Source organism: Bos indicus, chromosome 26 (assembly GCF_029378745.1).
Source record: "Bos indicus isolate NIAB-ARS_2022 breed Sahiwal x Tharparkar chromosome 26, NIAB-ARS_B.indTharparkar_mat_pri_1.0, whole genome shotgun sequence".
Lineage (NCBI taxonomy): Eukaryota > Metazoa > Chordata > Mammalia > Artiodactyla > Bovidae > Bos > Bos indicus.
The window spans coordinates 22,565,418-22,591,239 of record NC_091785.1 but is presented as its reverse complement, the minus strand read 5'-3'; the positions used below and the strand labels follow the sequence as shown (position 1 = coordinate 22,591,239).

General features: G+C 40.2%; 1 protein-coding gene across 8 annotated transcripts in view; it reads left to right on the top strand.

The window, feature by feature from the left end:
* The window catches only part of ARMH3 (armadillo like helical domain containing 3), a 177,844-nt gene that overhangs the window by 64,540 nt on the left and 87,482 nt on the right, over positions 1 to 25,822 (top strand). For 7 of the 8 annotated variants that reach the window (XR_011564263.1, XM_070780706.1, XM_019988465.2 and 4 more), the window contains 3 exons: positions 9,115 to 9,197; positions 9,734 to 9,860; positions 16,578 to 16,653. Coding sequence is in view for 7 of the 8 variants with exons in the window: in XM_070780706.1 (XP_070636807.1) it covers positions 9,115 to 9,197; positions 9,734 to 9,860; positions 16,578 to 16,653 (286 nt within the window). In the remaining variant the exon portion in view is untranslated. Of the gene's footprint in view, positions 1 to 9,114; positions 9,198 to 9,733; positions 9,861 to 13,812; positions 13,851 to 16,577; positions 16,654 to 25,822 lie in introns of those variants that run through there. The other variant, XM_070780707.1, reaches the window with a different exon arrangement.

Below are 25,822 nucleotides of genomic sequence, written 5' to 3'. Positions count from 1 at the left end.
TTGAGTCATGTGGTATTTGTCCTTCTGTGACTGACTTTTTTCACTTAGCATAGTGTCTTCATGTTTCACCTATGTTTTAGCATGTGGCAGAATTTCCTTTTTCAGGCTGAGTAATATTCCACTGTATACCACATTTTTTAAAATCTATTTTTTATTTATTTATTTATTTTTTAATTTTTAAAAATTTTATTTTATTTTTGAACTTTACAGTATTGTATTGGTTCTGCCATATATCAAAATAAATCCACCACAGGCATACACGTGTTCCCCATCCTGAACCCTCCTCCCTCCTCCCTCCCCATACCATCCCTCTGGGTCGTCCCAGTGCACCAGCCCCAAGCATCCAGTATCGTGCATTGAACCTGGACTGGTGACTCGTTTCATATATGATATTATACATATTTCAATGCCATTCTCCCAAATCATCTCACCCTCTCCCTCTCCCACAGAGTCCAAAAGACTGTTCTATACATCAGTGTCTCTTTTGCTGTCTTGTATACAGGGTTATTGTTACCATCTTTCTAAATTCCATATATATGCGTTAGTATACTGTATTGGTATTTTTTCTTTCTGGCTTACTTCACTCTGTATAATAGGCTCCAGTTTCATCCACCTCATTAGAACTGATTCAAATGTATTCTTTTTAATGGCTGAGTAATACTCCATTGTGTATGTATACCATAGCTTTCTTATCCATTCATCTGCTGATGGACATCTAGGTTGCTTCCATGTCCTGGCTATTATATACAGTGCTGCGATGAACATTGGGGTACATGTATCTCTTTCAATTCTGGTTTCCTCAGTGTGTATGCCCAGCAGTGGGATTGCTGGATCATAAGGCAGTTCTATTTCCAGTTTTTTAAGGAATCTCCACACTGTTCTCCATAGTGGCTGTACTAGTTTGCATTCCACATTTAAAAAAAAAAAATTATTTTTTAATTGGAAAGTAATTGGTTTATAATGTTGTATTGGTTTCTGCCATACATCAACATGAATCAGCCATAGGTATACATATATCTCCACCCTCTTGAACTCCCTCCCTCCTCTCAGCCCATCCTGCCCCTCTAGGTTGTCACAGAGAACCAGGTTGAGCTTCCTGTGTCATATAGCAAATTCCCACTGGTGTCTGTTTTACATGTGGTATCAGTGCTGCTCTCTCAGTTCATCCCAGCCTCTCCTTACTCACCTGTGTCTACAATTCTTTCTCTATGTCTGCATCTCTGTTATTGCTCTACAAATAGGTTCATTAGTATATTTTTCTAGATTCCATATATGTGTGCTTGGTTGCTTAGTCATGTTCGACTCTTTCTGACCCCATGGACCGTAGCCCATCAGGCTTCTCTGTCCATGGGGATTCTCCAGGCCAGAATACTGGAGTGGGTTGTCATGTCCTCCTCCAGGGGATCTTCCCAACCCAGGGATCGAACTCAGGTCTCCTGCATTGCAGGCGAATTCTTTACCATCTGAGCCATCAGGGAAGCCCAAGAATACTGGCGTGGGTAGCCTATCCCTTCTCCAGGGTAACTTCCCAACCCAGGAACCGAACCAGGGTCTCCTGCATTGCAGGTGGATTCTTTACCAGCTGAGCTACCTGGGGAGCCCTAGATTCCATATATATGCATTAATATATGATATTTGTTTTCCTCTTTCTGACTTACTTCACTCTGTATAACAGGCTCTAGGTTCATCCACCTCACTAGAACTGACTCAAATTCGTTCCTTTTTATGGTTGAGTAATATTCCATTGTATATATGTACTACAACTTCTTTATCCATTCGTCTGTTAATAGACATCTAGGTTGCATCCATGTCCTGGTTATTGTAAGTAGTGCTGCAGTGAACACTGGGGTACATGTATCTTCTAGAATTGTGGTTTTCTCAGGGAATATGCCTGGTAGTGGGATTGCTGGGTCATATGGCCTTTTTCCCACATCCTCTCCAACATTTATTGTTTGTAGATTTTTTGATGATTGCCAGTCTGACTGGTTTGAGGTGATACCTCATTGTAGTTTTGATTGCATTTCTCTAATAATAAGCAATGTTGAGCACTTTTTTATGTGTTTATTACCCATCTGTATGTCTTTTTGGAGAAATGTCTATTTAGGTCTATTTAGGCCTATTTTTTGGGTTGTTTGTTTTCTGATATTGAGCTGCCTGAGCTGCTTATATATTTTGGAGATTACTCCTTTGTCAGCTGCTTCATTTGAAATTATTTTCTCTTATTCTAAGGGTTGTCTTTTCATCTTGTTTATGGTTTCCTTTGCTGTGCAAAAGCTTTTAAGTTTAATTAGATCCCATTTATTTTTGTTTTTATTTCTGTTCTGCTATTAGGTGGGTCATAGAGGATCTTGCTGTGGTTTATGTCAAAGAGTATTCTGCCTATGTTCTCCTCTAAGAATTTTAGTTTCTGGTCTTACATTTAGGTCTTTAACCCATTTTGAGTTTATATTTGTGTATGGTGTTAGAAAGTGTTCAAATTTCATTCTTTTACATGAAACTGTCTAGTTTTCCGGCACCACTTATTGAAGAGACTGTGTTTTATCCATTGTATATTCTTGCCTCCTTTGTCAAAGATAAGGTGCCCATAGGTGCATGGATTTATCTCTGGGCTTTCTATCCTGTTCCATTGGTCTATATTCTGTTTTTGTGCCAGTACCATACTGTCTTGATGACTGTAGCTTTGTAGTATATAGTCTGAAGTCAAGAGGTTGATTCCTCCAGTTCCATTCTTCTTTCTCAAGAACGCTTTGGCTATTCAGGGTCTTTTGTATTTCCATGTGAATTGTGAAATTTTTGTTCTAGTTCTGTGAAAAATGCCATTGGTAATTTGATAGGGATTGCATTGAATCTGTAGTTTGCTCTGGGTAGTATAGTCATTTTCACAATATTAATTCTTCCAATCTAGGAGCTTGGTATATCTCTCCATCTGTTTATGTCATCTTTGATTTCTTTCATCAGTGTCTTATAGTTTTCTGTATACAGCTCTTCTGTCTCCTTAGGTAGATTTATTCCTAGGTATTTTAATTTTTTTATTGCAATGGTGAATGGAATTGATTCCTTAATTTCTCTTTCTGATTTGTCACTGTTAGTGCAAGGGATTTCTGTATATTGATTTGGTATCCTGTAATTTTACTAAATTCACTGATTAGCTCAAGTAATTTTCTGATTGTGTCTTTCACGTTTTGTTTATCTATTCATGTGTCAATGGATTCTTGTATTGCTTCCACCTTTTGGCTATTGTAAATAATGCTGTTATAAACATGGGTGCAAAAATACTCGAGTCCTTGCTTTTCACTTCTTGTTTTTGAGACTGTGCAGGTTAAAGTGTCTTTAGGTCAGTGGAGTAAAATTCTGAGATGCTTAAAAGAGAGATGAACTTACACGATTTTTCTTTTGATCACTTGGATGTGTGAGGTGCTGGTTAGTGGAACTCTGATTAAAGTTACAGTTTTGGGTGGCATAAAGTTATAGTTTTGGATGGCAAATACAAGTATTGGTCCTAGATAGCTTGTTCCTCAACCTTCAACAAATGTTTTTTTAAGTGAAGTTTAGGAGGAACCAGTACAGTTTCATAAATCTCAGCAAGGGGAGTTCATGGACCATCCTGGTATGTTGCTGTTAATGTAATTTATCTTCAATTAGCTATGTGACTTTGGATAACTTATTAAATCTTTCTGAATTTTAATTTGGTCATCTGTTAATTGGGACCGTTATTAGCTCCTTCATGGGATACTTACTAGGTTTCAGTGAGAGTGATGTACTTTAAGTGCTTTACATAATGCCTACCATCTAGCATATACCTAATAGATGTTACTTCCCTTGCCATTTATGACTTTTGTGTTTCTCCCTTTGAAAAGAGATGAATGCAGTTTGGGGGAGATGATTTCTGTAGTTAGGTATCTCTTTTTAAGCTCTCAAGTGGAGTGCAGTAGAAAAGAGGAAGATTTGAGATACAGTTTTCCCTCTATATCCATGGGTTCTGCATCCACGGGTTCAGCCAACCACAGATCAAAAATATTTGGAAAAAAAAATTCCAGAAATTTCCAAAGAGCAGAACATGAATTTGCTGTATGCCAGCAACTATTTACATGGCTTTTACATTGTATTAGGTATTACACTGTATTAGGTATTGCATTGTAAGCAACCTAGAGTTGGTTTAAACTATATAGGAAGATGTGTGTAGGTAACTATACCATTTTATTTAAAGGACTTGAGACTCTATGGAATTGGGTATTTGGGGGGAAAGTCCTGGAGCCAATCCTACCCACCCCCCACCCCCACTGTGGATACTGAGGAACAACTGTACTTGATGTAAACTTCTGGCATAGTTAGTGACTTGTAGTAGGTGTCATTCAGCAGAAAGATATGATCCATTTCTCTCTACGATATATCTATCTGGCATTGGTGTTTGGGGACAGCCTGTTCCTGGGGCTGTGAAGGATTGGGGCCAGTGAGAATTGTCTGTTAAGGCCCGGAGGGTCTCAGCCACCAAGCTTGTCCTCATCTGAAAAGATACTCTGCAATAAACTGTGCGATTCTGTTTTGTGGAATGGGTAGCCATTGCTTGCCTAATGGGCAGAACTGTTTACACAGTATTGAGTTTCTATAACATAGGCCCTTTTTCTTTGGAAATCCCTCAGACTAAGGATCATATTTTTGTTGAGGAAGATTTTGTGTTAGTCTCTTCTCCCCTGCTTCCTTTTAAAACTGTTACCTAAAAATTAGAAACATGGTAACCAAAGTGTTAAATTACAAAGAAAAAAGTATATCCTGCTCCACCGCTTATCTTCACAATGACTACAACACGTGTCATGCTTGATACCAAACTCTTAACAGAGATATGACTAATTAATAATCTTATGTTTATACAACCAATACCTTGTCTTTTTTAGTTATCCTAACTCTTCCCTCTATGTACTGTTACCTCTGTGACTGTCCTTGGAACAGTTTGGCTGGTCATGTGCCCAAATGGCACCAAGTGAACAAGTGGATCGAGGGCGGTTTTCTAAAAATGTGTGTTTGGAGAGTGGTGAGGCAGGAATCGGCCAGCATGAGCTCTGTGCTACTTGTGTGTTGGCACCGAGATCCTGAGTACCATTTCTCTTCTGTCCTTAACCTGCCCCTGGCCCACGGCTATTCTCTGCCCTGCAGTTAAACCCTGTCCATAGCACTGCATCATAATAGCTTATGAATAAACCTGGCTATGAATTGCTTATACTCAGGTTTTTTTTGTTTGTTTCAGTTCTGATTTTGCATAAAGAAAGGGGATCTTAGCTTCATTTGAGGAGAAGGAAATGGCAACCCACTCCAGTACTCTTGCCTAGAGAATCCCAGGGACAGGGGAGCCTGGTGGGCTGCCATCTATGGGGTTGCACAGAGTCGGACACGACTGAAGCGACTTAGCAGCAGCAGTAGCAGCTCCATTTGAAGTTCAGATCTGATCATGGTCTATGTTCAGTACATAATTTTGAAGGACACACCCAGAGTGAGGGGAATAGGAACAGTTTTAGTTGACATTTATTATTAGTAGTATTATTTTTTAAAAATCCTAGAGAGGAAACAGAGAAAGGGAGATAGAGGTGTAGGAAAGATGAGATTTAAAGAAGAGAGATGAGGGACTTCTGTGGCGGTCCAGTGGCTAAGACTCTGAGCTCCCAACGCAGGGGGCCCAGGTTCCATCCCTCGTCAGGGAGCTAGATCCCACATACCGGAACTAAGAGTTTGCAGGCCACAACTAAGAAATCCCGCATGCTGCAACTAAGAACTGGCATAGGCAAATAAATGTGTTTTTTTTTAAAAACAATTAAAAATAAAAATAAAGAGGAGAGATGAAAGCTGATATAGAGGGCCCGCTGAGGTGTTTTTTGCTGAGAAAAGCTACTAGAAGTTTTTTAGTGTTGAGAATGAATAGAAGAAAGGTAATAATGAGGTGTTAAGCAGTTGTGCTATAATAAGTAGCTGAGGACCAAGAAAAGAAGAGCACCAAGTAGATGGAAATAACCTTGGAGCAGCCAATAGGTGGAGAAAGTTATAAACCAGAGTCTTCTAGGAAAGGATTGATGGTAGTATACTTAGCAAATCTTAAGCACACCATTTATATATGAGCTTCCTTCTGTTTTAATATTTGACTGCATCTAGCTCAGATGGTAAAGAGTCTGCCTGCAGTGTGGGAGACCCGGGTTTGATTCCTGGGTCGGGAAGATCCTCTGGAGAAGGAACTGGCAAACCACTCCAGTATTCTTGCCTGGAAAATCCCACGGATGGAGGAGCCTGGCAGTCTGTAGCCCATGGGGTACCAAAGGGTCGGACACGACTGAGTGACTTCACTTTCACTCTCAGCACCTTTGTTTGTCTGTTGTTGTTCGGTTGCTAAGCAGTGACATCATGGACTCTTACAACCCCATGGACTGCAGGCTTTTATCTTAATGGAATGGAAGAAGGAACACTGAACAGGAGACCAGGTTCTAGTCCCTGCTTGGTCACTAACTAGTTGGGGTGGTGGTCAGGGGTTGTTTTTGAATCCAAAAATGAGGGAGTAGGATTAAATAACCTCTAAGGTCCTTTCTAGCTCTAAAAATTTAAAATCAACTATGTTGAAGCCTCACAAATTTTTAACTCCCATCACATCGGGTTAGAGGATAGAAGACCATGTATGTGTATATAGGACACTGAACAGTTGATAGAATGCTAAGTCAGAAAGATGTTGAAGGAAAAAAGTGTTATATTATGGGATATTTGGGACATTCCTTCTCGAAGAAGAATCATGGTTCCTGATGTCAGAGGCTCATGGGAGCCAATTTTAAGGGTACTTGGTTCATTTTAGCTGCCTTTTAAATTCCTTCTGGAGAATGATGACTTCCAGGTAAGAAAACCCTGGCTTTTTCAGAAGGAGGGGGTCTGACCTGAATTGTCAGGGATAGAATGCAGGTTTCCCTGACACAGACTCTCGGAGTATTGCAGTGCTGGACTCTCCTTCTCAACACTATTTGACTCTGCTGACATCAGTGACAATTGAAACGCAGGCCACCTCTTGGCCTGTGCTAGAATTGCTCTCTTCCTCCCTTCATATTTATCATTTTGTCATCCCTGGCTCTGAATCCCAGAGATCAAGGCTAGCTGTAGTCCAGCAGAGGAGCAATAAATCATTGTGCTCACTTCCTTTTCTCCAGGTTTTCTACCCCTTAATTACCACATAACCACTGCTGAGGCTGCATCTTTGTGCTGCATGTACCTGGGACAAAAGCCTTCCTTGATTGGATATGTGCAAAAGCAACTTTGTCTCTAGCTAGCCATTATGTTTTGTAGAATGCCACATGTGTTACCCATCCTTTTTCTTGTCTCCTGTGAATTTAGGGAGTCCTACTGTCAGAAGATTTATCTATTAACAGGGCTTGTCTAAGCTCTGGGGTTAGTGGGGGTGGTGTGGGCAGCCCCTACGCATTGAGAGATCTGGGCTGGGTTAGTCTTTTTCTTGGCCGTGCTGCAGCTTGCAGGATCTTAGTTACCCAATCAGAGATTGAACCTGGGCCATGTCAGTGAAAGTGCCGAATTCTAACCACTGGACTGCCAGGGAATCCCCATGGGTTAGTCATTTTTATGTGGATTTTAGCTAGTCCCCTTCATTCTCTGAGCTCCTGGCCTACTAGGAGCTTAGTAGATTGTATGATCCAGAGTGGCCTCCCGTGGAGCTTTTTTAGGTCCAGTCCAGTAGATCACTTGTTAACAGACAACATCAAAAAAGCCAGCTGCCTATCATTTGCCTTTCCATTAGGAAACCTCAGAGAACTTGAGTCAGGGTGAAGAGTTCATAAATGAGGATGCCTGCCTCCTTCAACCCTAGCAAGGCTTTTTTTTCCCCCCCCCCCCCCCCCCGTTTGAAGGGAAGAATCAGGCTTTAGAAACAGAATGTAGACAAGCTCTTGTACTTTTCCTTGCCTGCTGTTTCTTTACTGTACCTGTGCTTTTAGAGGGTTGAGAGTGAGGGGTGTTGTATGGCAGGCAGCAAGTGTCTGGAGAGACTTACTCCTACTCACCATTCCCTGCTGTTTTAAATCTAAGCTCACATCTCTTTTCTAAGAGTAGTAAACTTCACACAAAGCTCAGACGAGAGAAGGGACTTCTCTGCTGACAAAAAAGCAGGTATGGTTTTAGGAAAGGAGCGGTCGAGCCTTTTTTGTGTGTGTATATGTAGAAGTAGGACAGGTTGATGGGGAGAAGACAAAAGGAACATCAAATACTTGTAGCCGCTGAACCCCTCCTTTATATTCCCCATCACACAGGTGAGATAGGTACAGTGGCAGTGGCTATGGTGGGCACAGAAGCAGGACTGAGTTTATAGCCTTGGGTGAAAGAGTATAAGGCAGCGGTTAAATTATTTTATGCTTGATATTTATTGGCAAAAATGTCTTTAAAGCTGTACTGTTTAACTAGGACTTAGCAGTCAATCTCATGATTGAGATTGCTTGGGTTTTGGCACTCTCTCCCCTCATTAAAGATTACAAGGCAAAAAGGGGACCTTTTCAGTAAATGTTGTCACAGTTAAGAGAGGACAGAGCATGTTGCACTCTTATTTGAATATTTAGAACAGTTAAGGGCTTTTTTTCCCTTCATGAGCTCTTTTTTTATCCAGAACTAAAGCAGTAAGTTCTATAGTATGTCTGTTGATCATTTAGATTCGAAAGATGTCCTTCTTAGCTGTAATGTTTGAAACAGATATGCAGCTAAAACTTGGTGACTTGAAACGCTAGCAGCCTGGGGTGAGAAGGGACGCTCAATAAACTGAGGAAATTTGATGGGGAAATCAGCATACAGGTGTAAATTTGGAACACTGAAATGTCCATTTTATAGTCAGATTTCTGAGCTTAATTGCTATTTAAGAAGTAAAAAGTAGATTTTTTATAACCTTCTATAGACAGATAAGCAAACATGTACTTGAGAAGGTCAGTGTTTTCTTCAACTACACCTGCTCTGCCTGCTTTTAAAAATTTCCTAGTAGCTGTGATATACTCATTCTAGCCCTGTTTGGATTTCTTTAGATCTAGTCTACTTTCATTTAACTTTATTGATTATGCTTTGATTATCTTATCAATGCCTTTTTTTTTCTTTTTTTTAAAGCCTTGATAAATTTGTTGAAGTTCCTTATGTCAAATGAGACTGTACTTTTGGCAAAGCACAACATTTTTACATTAGCTCTTATGGTGAGTAGCAAAAAAACACGTTTATTTTTCTGAAGCTATACTCTAGGGCAAAAATGGGCTGGTTTGAGACAGGAGCTGGTGTTCTAAGGATTAAACTATAGGAGGATACCAGGCCTTTATTTTCCCTTTGGATCAGAATCTCCCTACTAGTGCTTCCACTTTCACCTGTGTCTTTGGAGAACCTGGGCTCTTTCATGAAATAATGGTAACACACACTCTTATATAATATTCCCACCACACAGATACAAGAGGTGTAAATTAATTTCAAGGGGATTGATAATATGGAAAGGTAGAAAATAATTAGAAAGTGATGAGTTTTCAGTAATTATTACTTTAATGTAATTTATTGAATGGTAAGTTTTATAGAAAAGTTAATTTTTAATAATGATTTTGTTTAATAACCAGCTAACAAAATTGCTGAAAATTTAACTGCTCTTGAAAGACAGTAAGAGCTGGCTATATAGCACACTACTGATAATACCCTTCTGAGTCTTCATAGTATGATGTCTATATATGGGCTTTTGCTTCTTTTTTAGATTGTGAACCTATTTAATATGTTTATCACATATGGAGATACATTCCTGCCCACCCCCAGCAGTTATGATGAACTCTACTATGAGATTATCCGCATGCACCAGAGCTTTGACAACCTCTACTCTATGGGTAAGCTGTCTTCTTTTTATTTTTTGTCTCCCGATCAGCTGTGATTTTTGGTCTATGAAAGGAAAAGACTCCAAAAGATTCTCCCCTAGTTGCTTGGTGCCCTTACTTGGCACAGAACTATAGTAGTCTCCTTTTCTCAGGCAATAAGAAAGTATATGTGGACTTCCTCGCCTTCAGGAACTCAAAATTCATCTCAGTAGAAGGCTGGTTAGCATCCCTGTAGCCCTTTCTTGATGTTTGTGAAAGAGAGAAAATAGGGAGGCTTGTAGATTTAGTGAATGCCAGTGAGATGGGTGTGAGAGTGGGTGGGAGTTGACAGCAGCAAATAGAAGAGCTTGGATCCCAAAGGAACATTGTGTGATTTGAAAAGGTACAAGGTTTTAAGGATTTTTAATGTACCTATGTATTTTTAGCATAACTTAGAAGAGGAAGTGGGCATTAGATAAAAATCTTTTTTGCAAAAACCTTTTGGTGATTGGCTTGCCTAAAATTTACTCTGCAGCCACATGAGTATTCCTTACTTCTATAAGAGGTCATGTATCCCTGTAAGTTTGAGTGAAGAGTCTAATCAAACCTACCTAAGTTTAAAGGTCAAGAAAGATTTCTTTAGATTTCCCAGAAATAGTAAGCCACTCAATAAAGTTGTCTATTAAAAAGCTCCAACTTATTAGGGATGTGATCAGTATATAATAAACTGCATTCTTTTTTTTTTTTGGCCATGCTGAGGCATATGGGATCTTAGTTCCCTGACCAGGGATGGAACCCACACCCCCTGCAGTGGAAGCATGGAGTCTTAACCACTGGACCCCCAGGGAAGTCCCAAACTGCACTTTTTTAAAGGATACAATTTTTGATAAGTTTTGGCATGTGTATATGTACATGAAGGTGTCATTAAATCAAGATAATGTACATATCCTCCCCCTCTCCCCAAATTTCCTTGTGTCCCTCTATGTCACTTTTACCACCTCTGTCCCTTATCCCTAGGCAACCCCTGATCTGCTTTCTGTCACTATTGATTAGTTTATTGATCCCTATTGTTGGGACTATTTATGAAAAGTTCATCTTCTGCTTGGGACTCCTGTATGTATCATGAGTAAAGTAGAGGGGATTTGGAATACATGGAGAAAGAGTAGAAGCAAACAGTGGAAAGGATTGCCTAGGAGGAATTTTTTTTTTTATTTCCCTGCTCTCTCATCGTCAGTGTAATAGCTTTAGCATCAGGTCAGCTCCCCTCAGAATAAGAGGTTCCCATTGTCATATCAAGTCACACGTCTTTTTTTTTTTTTTTTGAGCTAGGAAGTCTTCCATGAGAACCCTCTAGCAAACTTCCCATTGGCAGAATGTTCTCAGTGTACCCTGGTGTGGTTTGCATCTACCCGGCTTTTACCAGTATCCTTGTTTTCAAGAATATAGAATTTTCTAAGGGTGAAGAGCTGCCCCAGAGGCTTTAACACCCATTAATGGATGAATAAAGAGGTCTTTCAGTGAGGAAAGGAAGGAGAGTTGGAGTGGGGGAGGTGTTTTATAGATGTCTGGCTTACCTGCACATTTGAGCCATGTACACAGTCAAATGAGATCAACGTTTACAGCTATAGCAACAAGAGAAGAAAGGATATCTGGGAATGCTCAGATGTACTAAGAAAGTACAAAGAGGAAAGTGAATTTTACTAAATGAAACACAACAAATAGCAGGAGGTGGCATGTTTCAGTACTCTCCATTTTGTGTAAAGTATAATGAAACTTCAGGTGGAAAAAAATGTATTTTTTAGTCAGGTTTTTTGAAGTATAATTTACATATATGATATAATGCACCATTTTTAATGTACTGTTCTCAATTTCAGCAAATGCATATAGAAGTATAATTATCACAGAAAATCAAGATTTAGAAGAGTTTTACCATCTCAAAAACTTCCCTCTTCTCTGTACTCCTGTAAGATCAACTCCTCCACCTATTGCTTTGAGATCAGCTCCTAGTCACTTTCTAGCAACCACTGATCTATTCCTTGTCCCCATGATTTTGCCTTTTCTAAAAAAGTATATAGATGACATCATACCGTTTTTTGAGTCTGGCTTCTTTTTTTTTTTTTTCTTTTATTTATTTATTTATTTATTTTTTTAATTTTATTGTATTTTTAAACTTTACATAATTGTATTAGTTTTGCCAAATATCAAAATGAATCCGCCACAGGTATACATGTGTTCCCCATCCTGAACCCTCCTCCCTCCTCCCTCCCCATACCATCCCATACTGGATGCTTGGGGCTAGTGCACTGGGAGTCTGGCTTCTTATACATAGTAATTTGTTTGAAGTTATCCATGTTGATGCAGGTATCAGTAGTTTGTTCCTTTTTATTATGGGGTAATATTCCATTGTGGGAATATGCTAGTTTAACTTATCCATTTATCAGTGGAAGGACATTTAGAAAGTTTCCAGTTTTTAGGGATTGTAAATAAAACCTCTGTAAACATTTTTGTACACAGATTTATGTGAACACAAGTTTTGTTTTCACTTGGTACCTTCCCGAGCATATGGAGCATTATTACAATAGCTGTTTTAATGTCCTTTCCCACTAACTGCATCATCTCTCTTCATGTCTAGGTCTGTTTTATTGACTGATTTTTCTCCTGCTTTTGGGTTATGTTTTTCTGGCTTCTTTGGGTTTTTAAAATTAATTAATTAGGCTGCATTGGGTCTTAGTTGTGGCATGCAGGATCTTCGTTGCATCATGTGGGGTCTTTGGTTGCAGCACATGGGCTCTCTAGTGGGATCTGAGTTCTCTGACCTGGGATTGAACCTGTGTCCCCTGCACTGCAAGGTGGATTCTTTTTGAAAAATTTTTATTGAAACAGTTGATTTACAATGTTGTATCAGTTTCAGATATAGAGCAAAGTGATTTGTGTGTGTGTGTGTGTGTGTGTGTGTATACATATGTGTATTCTTTTTTAGATTCTTTTCCACTATAGGTTATTACAAAATATTGAGTATAGTTCTGCAAGGTGTTTTCTTAACCACTGGACCACCAGGGAAGTCCCTTTCCTACTTCTTGAATGCTGGTAATTTTTAAATTGGATTTTGAACATTGTGATGTTAATGTTGTAAGGTTTGATTTTATTATGTTCCTTTATATAATGTTAGACTTTATTCTGGAATGCAGTTATGTTGTGTGGAATCTGTTTCATCCTTTTAGGATTTGCTTTTAAGGGTTATTAAATTGGGTTAAGAGCAACTTTTATTATAGGCTAATTTGGCCAGATTACTAATGCAGTACCCATCTGAAGATTCTTCCTGATAATTCATATATCGATAGGTTTTTCTACTCTTACTGGTGGAAATTCAAATTATTTTGCTTGTAGAGCCTTCCATGAGCTCCACAATTTCTTCTCTTTTCCAGTGGTTCTTTACCCCCAGGCTTGAGTAGTTTTCTCTTTTTTATGTGTAGATCAGTGCTCAGCAAAAGATGTAAGAGGACCCCTCTACAAACTTATAGAATACCCTGTTAAACTCCCTCCTCTACAGTGCTCTATGCCACAAATTCTAGGTGCCTTGTCTTGTCCAGTTGCTAATCTCTGTGTCTTTGATTTAGCAAGCTTCTGGATTCTGTTTAAGTTCCTCCTGTCTGCCCTGTAGGTTGGAAACTTTTTCACACAGTAAGCTGGGATAATTCTAGGGCTCACCTTGTTTGTTTTCCATCTTAAAGGATCACAGTTCTGTATACCCATTGTCCAATGTCTGAAAGCTATTGTTTCTTATATTTTGTTCAGTTTTTTATTGCTTAAGGTAGAAGGGTTAATTATGTCTTGTTACTTCATCATGGCTAGAAGAAGGAGACTCTTGATAAAGACACATTTAATATTCCTACAGCAGTGATATCCACTGATGAGGAAGGACCTTGACATAAGCTACCCTGAACCGTAAATGATACCATATTTTGAACTGTTTTTTTCCTTTTAGAAAAAGATAATTACCAGTACTAAAGAAAAAACAAGGTACAAATTTTTTTATTTAATACAATCTCTCCTTTCTAGTATGAGCACTATTTTCATATGGGCGTCCCAGGTGGCGCTAGTGGTAAAGAACCCACCTGTTAATGCAGGAGATGTAAGGGATGTGGGTTCGATCCCTGGGTTGAAAAAATCCTCTGAAAAAGGGCACGGCAACCTATTCAAGTATTCTTGCCTGGAGAATCCCATGGACAGAGGAGCTTGGTGGGCTACTGTCCATAGGGGTCGCAAAGAGTCAGACACCACTGAAGCGACTTAGCATGCATGCACATATTAGTCTACTTTATGCATAGTTTTACATAATTGTGATCATGTTATCCTATTTTTTTTTTAAGCTATTATAGAACATTTTTTTTTTTTTTTGGTAGTTTTCTTAAGTTTCTCTCTCCACCCTCTCTTTTTTTGCATAGTATGGATACTGTTTATTTAACCATTCTTTCCTTTCATGAAAATTATGGTTGTTTCCAGTTTTTGCTATTACTTAAGTCTCTTTTTTAAATGGCTGCATGGTATGCTGTTTTGGTGTATCATACTTTGTACTACCTAAATGATAAACTTAGCTTGAGGCGTTTGGGTGTTTTGAGATAATTTTGTGTTTAAATTTGGGAACTTAGAAAAGAATGTAAAAGCCAATGGCTTGGAAAGCTTGTTTCCCTTGGAAATGTAGTGATGAGGTCATCTGGGTGCCTGTTCACTAAGGAACAGATGTGACAGGATGTTAACAGAGAAATAATCCGTGAACAGAGTTGAATACCTCTCTGAGGAAAGGGGAGTAAAATTCAGCTCAATTCCACAAATACTAGATCTTCACCATCAGAGAATTTATGATTTAGTGGAGGGTCTAGTGGAAAACGGATATATCTAAACAGTTTCTGCAACTGAGTTGAAAAAAATATGTCTGACCTGCTTGAAACAGTTTTGTTCATTCATGAATAAATTTGTGCATACACTTAATGAATCCCTGAGTTGAGACTGAAAAGCTCTAACTTGAAACTGAGTTCCCCTGCACTTAATCTTGTAAATTAGGAAAGCAGCACTCTGATAATGTTTTATTAAGGCTTCCATCTTCTCTTTTGTAAAATTGCATGAATTTATAAAAATGAAATATTGCTGAAATAGATGCAGAGTAGCCAGATGAGTTTTCTTTCCCTATTACAGTTATATGCCCTCCCTCTAGTACAGCTGCTGCTGCTACTACTCTTGCTAGAGGAATACTGGTCAGGAGTTGGTAGTGATGGTACCTATGCAGATTGGTTATACGTTTTTTAATGTTAGGCTCTGATTAACTAACTGACTTTCTCCTCCGAGAAGGTCTTAAGTATATTCTTGCATTTGTTTGGAAGACAGTCTATTTAATGAATAATAGCTAATATTAATACTTATGTAACAATTACTATGTGCCAGGTACTGATCTAAGGCTTTATATATATAACTTACTTGATTTTCATAATAATCCTTTCATGTAAGTATTGCTGTTTTTCTCTAGTAAGTGGCAAAGGCTAGACTTGGACACCAACAGTTGGTTTCAGAGTTCACACTCTTAACCACTCAGTGTATCAAGTACAGGCTGTAGGACCATTCCCTCCAGGTTTAAATTCTAGCCCCCTTACTTACAGTTCTGTGAATAAACTTGATTGATTAATTGTTTGTCTCCTCTGAGTCTCATATGTATGCTGTATTGTATATATTCTTTGTCCAGTTTCTGGCACATAGTAGACTCTCTACATGTTTAGTTCATATTCGTTATTCACTCATTAAAAACATATGCTTGGAGCGCCCACTGTATCCTTGTTCTTTCCAGAAACACTTGTGCTGGTTTGTCTCTTTTCTGAAAGAGTATAGGTACTATAATGTGTGGCCCTGAAGCTCATAGCTGACAGAGAATATGCATGTGTGTGTGCTAAATTGCTTCAGTTGTGTCTGACTCTGTGACCCTGTGGGCCATAGCTCGCCTGGCTCCTCTGTTCATGGGATTCTCCAGGCAAGAATATTGTAGTGGGTTCTAGAGTATCTTCCTGACCCAGGGATCAAACCCAAGTCTCCTGCATTGGCAGGCGGGTTCTATACAACTAGCACCACCTGGGAACTATATTTCCATCATCCCTTCTGTGAGTAAGGGTGTGAGAGACTTTGGTCAGAGAAGGGAAGACTATTCCAGTTGATTCATGTTGCAGGTTACACAGTTAAGGCAAGGGAGCTAAAGCAGGTTACTCTTTGATTGAAACATGACCATCCTCTGTCTGACAAGATTATTTATCCTATTTGACCCAGTTCAGACCTTTAGGAGAAAGATATACTGTATGTGGAACAGGAAGGGACACTTACTCAGCTGGCCAATTCCACTAAATCGGCCCCAGCTATTAGGGAAATGATTAATGTGGCAATCAGGTTACCCTCACATCAGCACCCCAGTGTAGATTTTAACTGAATGCAAAAACTAAGTATGGAAACATTTTAGCAGAGAGTGGAGAGAGGGAAACCCAAGGCAGAGGAGTAGAATATTTTGATAGAAAGTGAAAGAAAGAGGAAAAAAATTGCGGGAAAGATAGTTGAGAATAAGCCCTAATTTTTTTCCTCTAGATTAGGATGTCTTAAATAGAAGATTGGCACAGACTGCGTTTGGTTTTTCCAATAGTGATATTCTTCATTGTGTCTTCGCTCATATTTCTTTAATACCAGTGGTCTGACACATCTTTGTTCTTTCCTTTTTTACAGTCCTGAGGCTTTCTACCAATGCAGGCCAGTGGAAAGAAGCAGCTAGCAAGGTGACTCACGCGTTGGTTAATATCAGGTAAGAAGTGAGGATTTATCTCTTTCAGAGTTCTGTGGTTAATCCTGAGGTTTATTGTACCTTTCTAAGTGAAATATGTTGAACATCAGTACTATTTTAAGCCCTGATGTCTGTAGGAGTAGAAGAAGTTTTCATATTTGATCAAGAAAAGCAGGAATGCATGTGACTTTCATTTTGTCGTATTGAAATAGCTCACAGAATTTGCTCGTTTATGAATTTTCTTACCAGGAGATAGTTGCAAACCCTTTTCAGGCCTCTTTGTTGCCAAAGTGGTTTCTGTGTATAAGCCATCTGAAAGCTTTTCTCTGGAAATTTTTTTCTGCCTTTCTCCATGAGTTGAATGAATGACTCATGGGATCTGGAACTTTTGACGTTTTGCTTTACATGGCTATTTCTATTTGTGGTAAACAGAGCCAAATGGAGCTCATGGGGCTAAGTCATTTTAGGTTCCTTATGAAACAGCATGGCAATTACAGAGTGCTGTATGTATTGGATAAAATTGAGTCAGACATGGAGTTGGTTTAGGGTCTTGAGAAAATAGCACACACTCACAGGAGAGAGCTGTTTGTAAATGGAGAGAATGTGCTTTCAGTGTCATGAAACCTAAAGCTGACTTGTGTTATTCTGGCTCCCTTTGTGCCTATCATTTTTTATTTTCTCAGCAGTTATTATATTGCTCTTGCAAACAATTAAAAAATTAACATTGAGTAGAAGAGGCAAACCCAACAGATGGGGAAACTTGATTTAGTTCCAGATATAAGTTTTGCCAGATATTCCCAGTAATAGTAATGCACATTTACAACTTGGTATAGATTCTGATTTGTGACAGAGCTGAGATTCAATATTTATTTCTATATCTTTCTTTTCTTGCCACCCCTTTCTTTTAAGGTAAAATGTCCTGTCCCTGCAGTGACTTACTAGTATTTGACAAGTCTGGGAACAAAAGAAAAAGTGTGAAATGTGTGTTTTGGGAGGGCAGGGGTGAGGGAGCAGGCGGGTGAGATGTGCTAACAAGATTGCATTGAGGGTATTGAAGGTTGATCTGCCTTACCTAACCCCCAGAGACATTTTGCAGCAAACATAGTTTTATAAATCTCACAACTTCATGTATATTTGCATCTAGCAAATAAGCCAGATACTGTAGTAAATCCTTATGATAAATGTGACTTTCTATAGGAATCAGGAATTACAAACTGCCTTCTCCTAAAGAGCCCTTTGTGACCGAAGGACAGTATGACAAATGTGGGTGTTTGAAAGAAACACCAGATTCTGGACTATAGAATGAAGTGCATATGGGTATAATTTATGTTGTGTTTATTTATTCATGTATTTACTTAGGGTTTTCAGGCAGTGTCTTTTCATCTGGGGCTTGTTTCCTTGATCACAGTCTTTTATGCTTGCTTTAATCTCCTGCATTGTTGCTTTTTCTTTCGGTGGCTTTTGGTTTGGCTGCTGTCCTTATTCTTCCTAGGGGCCATCAAACAGCTGATTTAAACTACTGACCTGTCCTTTTTCTGAATACCCCAGAAAGGACTGGCTTGGGCTTAGAGCAGATGCCTATAACCATGACACGGTTCTCTTTGTAAGTTAGGCCTATACCTTCATTTTCATTCCTCAAACTTCTTGATGAACTTGCTGCAGACAGTAATTATATCATCTTCACTGTTGCTAATGAATTAGACTTGGAATATATGTAGAAAACATCAAAAGATCCAGTCAGTTTTTTCAAGAGATTACTGGAAGGATGTTTTAGAATATCACTTACCACACTACCACCAGATCAGGGGAATATATTGGTGATGCTAAGCCTGCAGAAGTTTACTTTTTTATTTTTTAAAATTTATTTTCATTTAGTAAGGGCTAAACTAGGTACTGCTCTTTCAAAAATTGCTGTCTTTTTCAGTCGTCAAACCCTATAGAGTATACTTTTTAACTAGTGAGGAAACTAAATCTTGAAGATATTTGAATTGCAAAATGTCCCACAATTCTTGTGTGTCAAATCCGAGAATTAATCATAGTTTTCTAATTCCAAATCCAGGGCTCTTTCTTTTATATTGTAATGCCTCCTTTTTTAGTGTTACTATGGAGGTAAACAGAAAATTCGGTATGATGTATTGAAAGGAGCTTGAGCATGGAAATTTGAGTTAGAGAAACCAGGTTTTTAATTTTTGTCTCTACCACTTAATGTGTGACCTTGAGCAACTTACTTAGCTTCTCTGGACCTCTTTCTACTAGCTATAAAATGGAGGTCATGAGGATATCAGTTGTTTTATAGAGAAGCGGTTGTGAGAATTATGTATGTTATAGTACTTAGAAAACTATAAAATACTGGTTATTTCATTTAGCATAATATCTTTACAGTTCATCGCCGATGTAGCACTTGTCAGAATTTCCTTCCTTTTTAGACTGAGTAATATTCCAAGTATATAGGTGCCACATTTTGTTTATCCATCATCCACTGATGAGATCCCAAGTGAATTGCTTCCACCTTTTGGTTGTTGTGTTTTTGGCTATCTGTACATGGGTGTACAAATATCTCTTCAGTTCCTGCTTTTGCTTCTTTTGCAAATATACTCAGAAGTAGAATTGGTGGGTTGCGTGGTAAGCCTATGTTTAATGGATAGATGCAAAGAGTTGACTCCCTGGAAAAGACCCTGATGCTGGGAAAGATTGAGGGCAGGAGGAGAAGGGGGCAACAGAGGATGAGATGGTTGAATGGCATCATCAACTCAATGGACATGAGTTTGAGCAAACTCTGGGAGTTGATGATAGACAAAGAGGGCTGGCATGCTGCAGTCCACGGGGGTCGCAAAGAGTTGGAAACGACTGAGCATCTATCTGAACAATAACCATATTTAATGGGGCTTCCCAGGTGGTGCTAGTGGTAAAGAATCCAAATGCCAATGCAGGAGACACAAGAAATGCTGGTTGAATCCTTGGGTCTGGAAGATCCTCTAGGGTAGGAAGTGGCAAGCACTACAGTATTCTTGCCTGGAAAATTCCATGGACGGAACAGTCTGGTGGGCTAGAGTCCATGTGGCACCCAGAATCAGATATGATTGAGCAACTGAACACACCTCAGTTCAGTCGCTCAGTCATGTCTGACTCTTTGTGACCCCATGGACTGCAGCATGCCAGGGTTTCCTGTCCATCACCAACTCCTGGAGCTTATTCAAACTCATGTCCATCGAGTCAGTGATGGCATCCAACCATCTCATCCTCTGTTGTCCCCTTCTCCTGCCTTCAGTCTTTCTCAGAATCAGGGTCTTTTCCAATCAGTCAGTTCTTTGCATCAGGTGGACAAAGTATTGGAGCTTCAGCTTCAGCATCAGTCTTTGCAGTGAATATTGAGGACTGATTTCCTTTAGGATTGACTGGTTTGATCTCATTGCAGTCCAAGGGACTCTGAGGAGTCTTCTCCAACACCACAGTGCAAAAGCATTAATTCTTCAGCACTCAGCTTTCTTTATGGTCCAACTTTCACATCCATACGTGACTGCTGGAGAAACCATAGCTTTGACTCAGCGGACTTATGTTGGCAAAGTAATGTCTCTGCTTTTTAATATGCTGTCTAGGTTGGTCATAGCTTTTTTTCCAAGGAGCAAGCATCTTTTAATTTCATGGCTGCAATCACCATCTGGAGTGATTTTGGAGCCCCAGAAAATAAAGTCTGTCACTGTTTCCATTGTTTCCCCATCTATTTGCTATGAAATGATGGGACTGGATGCCATGATCTCAGTTTTTTGAAAATTGAGTTTTAAGCCAGCTCCTTCTCTCTCCTCTTTCACTTTCATGAAGAGGCTCTTCAGTTACTCTTCGCTTTCTGCCATGAGGGTGGTGTTATCTGTGTATCTGAGGTTATTGGTATTGCTCCCGACAATCTTGATTCCAGCTTGTGCTTCATCCAGCCCAGCATTTTGCTTGATATACTCTGCATATAAGTTTAATAAGCAGGGGGACAATATACATCCTGTCATACTCCTTTCCCAGTTTGGAACCAGTCCATTGTTCCATGTGCAGTTCTGACTGTTTCTTCATGACATGCATACAGATTTCTCAGGAGGCAGGTAAAGTGAAAGTGAAAGTCATAGCCGACTCTTTGCCACCCCATGAACTATACAGTCCAGGATTCAAATTCTCCAGGCCATATACTGGAGTGGGTAGCCTTTCCCTTCTCCAGGGGATCTTCCCAACCCAGGGATCAAATCCAGGTCTCCCACATTGCAGGCAGATTCTTTACCAGCTGAGCCACAAGGGAAGCCCAAGAACACTGGAGTGGGTAGCGTGTCCCTTCTCCAGTGGATCTTCCCAACCCAGGAATCGAACCAGGGTCACTTGCATTGTGGGCAGATTCTTTACCAACTGAGCTATCAGGGAAGTCCTAGGTAAAGTGGACTGATATTCCCATCTCTTTAAGAATTTTTCACAGTTTGTTGGGATCCATGTAGTCCAAGGCTTTGGCATAGTCAATAAAGCAGAAATAGATGTTTATCTGGAACTCTGTTGCTTTTCTTATGATCCGACGGATGTTGGCAGTTTGATCTCTGGTTCCTCTGCCTTTTCTAAATCCAGCTTGAACATCTCAAAGTTCTCAGTTCACGTACTGTTGAAGCCTCGCTTGGAAACTTTTCAACACTACTTTGCTAGCATGTGAGATGAGTGCCATTGTGCAGTAGTTTGAACATTATTTGGCATTGCCTTTCTTTGGGATTGGAATGAAAAGTGACCTTTTCCAGTCCTGTGGCCACTGCTGAGTTTTCCAAATTTGCTAGCATATTGAATGTAGTACTTTCACAGCATCATCTTTTAGGATTTGAAATAGCTCAACTGGAATTCCATCACCTCCATTAGCCTTATTTGTAGTGATGCTCCTTAAAGCTCATTTGACTTCACACTCCAGGATGTCTGGTTCTAGGTGAGTGATCACACCATGGTGGTTATCTGAGTCATGAAGATCTTTTTTGTATAATTCTTCTGTGTTTTCTTGCCACGTCTTCATAATATCTTTTGCTTCTGTTATGTCCATACTCCCCATGTTGTTCTTTCACTCACCTTCTGGCTGAATCCCCATCTGGAACGCGGAGGCTCGTCAAGCCTACTAATTATGCCTGGGCTTCTAAGATCTAACCAGGAGGCCTTAGTGTCTCCTCTCCTTCGGGAGAATAGGAGGACACCTGCGGCCTACATAGGTGACGTAAATTCCTTATTTTGGAATTGTATTAGCTTTCCACATAAACCAAGTTATTCAGCCTCTTTTCTCCACTGAATTTCCTACTGAGCTATCCTTATTCTATTACTCTTTATATCTCTAATTAATATTTAATTGAAGCTATTGTATCCAGTTCGCCGAAGCCGTCTCTCCTTCGAATTTCCCTGGATCCACCGGGGCTGGACCCCGGCATCCATACCATTTCTGTCCTTTATTGTGCCCATCTTTGCATGAAATTTTCCCTTGGTATCTCTAATTTTCTTGAAGAGATCTCTAGTCTTTCCCATTCTGTTGTTTTCCTGTATTTCTTTGCATTGATCGCTGAGGAAGGCTTTCTTATCTCTCCTTGCTATTCTTTGGAACTCTGCATTCAAATGGGTATATCTTTCCTTTTCTCCTTTGCCTTTAGCCTCTCTTCTTTTCTCAGCTATTTGTAAGGCCTCATCAGAAAACCATTTTGCCTTTTTGCATTTCTTTTTTTTGAGGATGTTCTTTATCTTCAGGATGGTCTTGCAGGTCATCATATAACCGTTCAACTTCTTCAGCGCTACTGGTTGGGGCATAAACTTAGATTACTGTGATACTGAATGAAAACAAACAGAGATCATTCTGTCATTTTTGAGAGTGCGCCCAAGTATTGCATTTCAGACTCTTTTGTTGACTATGATGGCTACTCCATTTCTTCTAAGAGATTCTTGCCCACAGTAGTAGGTATAATGGTCATCTGAATTTAATTTGCCCATTCCAGTCCATTTTAGTTCACTGATGCCTAAAATGTCGGTGTTCACTCTTGCCGTCTCCTGTTTGACCACTTCCAATGTACCTTGATTCATGGACCTAACATTCCAGGTTCCTATGCAATATTGTTTTTTACAGCATCGGACTTTACTTCCATCATCAGTCACATTCACAACCGGGGACTGTTTTGCTTTGGCCCAGCCTCTTCATTCTTTCTGGAGTTATTTCTCCACTCTTCTTCAGTAGCATATTGGACACCTACCGACCTGGGAAGTTCATCTTTCAGTATCATACCTTTTTGCCTTTTCATACTGTTCATGGGGTTCTCAAGGCAAGAATATTGAAGTGGTTTGCCATTCCCTTCTCTAGTAAACCATGTTTTGTCAGAACTCTCCACTATGACCTGTCCTTGGGTGGCCTTACCCAGCATGGTTCATAGTTTCATTGAGTTAGACAAGGCTGTGGTCCATGTGGTCGGTTTGGTTAGTTTTCTGTGATTGTGGTTTTCATTTTGTCGGCCTTCTGATGGATAAGGATAAGAGGATTATGGAAGCTTCCAGATGAGAACAACTGACTGTTGGGGAAACTGGGTCTTGTTCTGATGGGCAGGACCATGCTCTGAAAATCTTTCATCCAATTTTCTGTTGATTGGTGGGGCTGTGTTCCCTTTCAGTTGTTTGGCCTGAGGCCAAACTATGGTAGGGGTAATGAAGGTAATGGCCCCTCCTTCAGAAGAACTTGTGCACACACTGTTGTATTCAGTGCCCCTGACTCTGCAGCAGGCCACTGTCGACCCATGCCTCTGCCAGAGACTCTTGGACACTGACAGTCACCTATGGCTCAGTCTCTTGTGAGGACACTGTTCCTTTCTCCTGGCTCCTTGTATGCACAGGTTTTGTGTGTACCCTCCAAGAGTCTGTTTACCCAGTCCTGTGAAAGTTTTGTAATCAAATCCCACTGACCTCCAAAGTCAAATTCCCTGGGGGTTCTCAATCTCTTTGCTAGATCCCCAGGTTGGGAAATCTGTTGGAAATCTGTTCTTAACAGTGCGAGAATTTCTTTGGTGTAATTGTTCTGCAGTCTGCTTGGCAGGTCTTTGGTGGAACTAATGGCAACCTCCTCCAAGAGGGTTTATGCCGCACTCTGCGTGACGCAGGTCTGCTGCAGCCAGAGCCCCTGTCCCCGAGGCAGGCCACTACTGACCCATGCCTTTGCAGGAGACACTCAAACACTCAAAGGCAGGTCTGGCTCAGTCTCTGTGGGGCCTCTGGGTCCTGGCGCGCAGAAGGTTTTGTTTGAGCCCTCTGAGCGTCTCTGGTGGGCGTGGAGCACACCTATGTTTAGTGTTTTGTGGAATTGCCATGCTGTTTTTCAGGGTTAGTATTTTGAGCATTGAGAATGTTTCCTATATGTGTCTTCATTTATCTCTTTTATATATGTTAATATGTTACCCTTAAAAGATGTTTTGCTTCTCTTTGTGGGTAGGCTTTGATGCTTTGAATAACAGTGGTCCAAGGAAGTATTCTTTTCTCTGAGGGCAAAAATGTGGTATGCCTAAGAAGTCTGCATTCCCACTGTTGTCGTGTTCAGTCGCTCAGTCCTGTCTGGCTCTTTGTGATCCCATGGGCTGCAGCATGCTAGGTTTCCCTGTCCTTCACTGTCTCCCAGAATTTGTTCAGATTTATGTCCATTGAGTCAGTGATGCTATCCAACCATTTCATCCTCTGTCGTCCCCTTCTCCTCCTGCCCTCAATCTTTTCCAGTATCAGGGTCTTTTATACTGAGTCAGCTTTTCACATCAGGTGCCCAAAGTATTGGAATTTCAGTTTTAGCATCAGTCCTTTCCTGTACAATATTGTTCTTTACAGCATCAGACTTTACTTTCATCACCAGACACAGTCACATCTGTGCATCGTTTTTGCTTTGGGTCAGCCTCTTAATTATTTATGGAGCTATTTCTCCACTCTTCCCCAGTAGCATACTGGACATCTGACCTGGGGAGCTCCTCTTCCGGTGTATCTTTTGCCTTTTTATACTGTTCATGGGGTTCTTGAGGCAGGAATACTGGAGTGGTTCGTCATTCCCTCCTCCAGTGGACATTTTGTTAGAACTCTCTGTTATGACCTGTCCATCTTGGGATGCCCTGCACAGCATGGCTCACAGCTTCATTGAAGAAGGGGGAGATTATACAGCACAGAGAGGCCAGAAACACAGGATATATGACACTATTAGGCAATGGCACCCCACTCCAGTACTCTTGCCTGAAAAATCCCATGGACGGAGGAGCCTCGTGGGCTGCAGTCCATGGGGTCGCTAAGAGTCGGACACGACTGAGCTACTTCACTTTCACTTTTCACTTTCATGCATTGGAGAAGGAAATGGCAACCCACTCCAGTGTTCTTGCCTGGAGAATCCCAGGGACGGGAGAGCCTGGTGGGCTGCCGTCTGTGGGGTCACACAGAGTCGGACATGACTGAAGTGACTTAGCAGCAGCAGCAACACCTGGAAAGGCTATTTTTTAAATCTGGCTGCACCTCAAGGCATACAGAACCTCCCCAACCAGTGATTGAAGCCACGGAGTCTTAACTACTAGACCACTGGGGAAGCCCCTGAAAAGAATTCTAAGACAGAGTGAACAAACTTAGCCACCTCTTCTCTAGTATGTTCTTTGATAATCATGGGAAGGGATTAGGTTGCATGTGAAATTTTCAGACACCTAACAGCTGGAAGAGCCTCTGAGACTGGTTTGCCAGTTGATGACAGATACAAGTTATGTCTTTGGGATCTTCTGGAATGTACTGCATATAATGGCAACCCTAACAGTATCTCACCAGCAAATGAGAAGCTGCAGGAAGACTGCAGACCTTTTTTTTTTTTGAGTTTAGATTGTGACTGAAAATTAAAAATCCTTCCACTTTCTTGGAGGCCTAAATTTGCTCAAGTGTCAGTCTGTTTGCTTTTCACTTGTCTTTCGTGGCTTAGTCATGCTAGTTCTTTAATTATCAAAGTTATTTGTGTTTAAACAATTTGTCTCTCTCTTCCTGTTTGATCCTTCAGAGATTCTTAAAATGCAGCTGCTTAGAAACTGCTATTTTTATTGAAACACCTGATGCATTAATATACAGGGCCTTATGTTTGTTCCTTCCCCTCTAGGGATGTTGCATTGCTTTGCCACAAGGAAAATAAAATAGTATGTCTCCACCTTTAAAATTCCATTTGGTA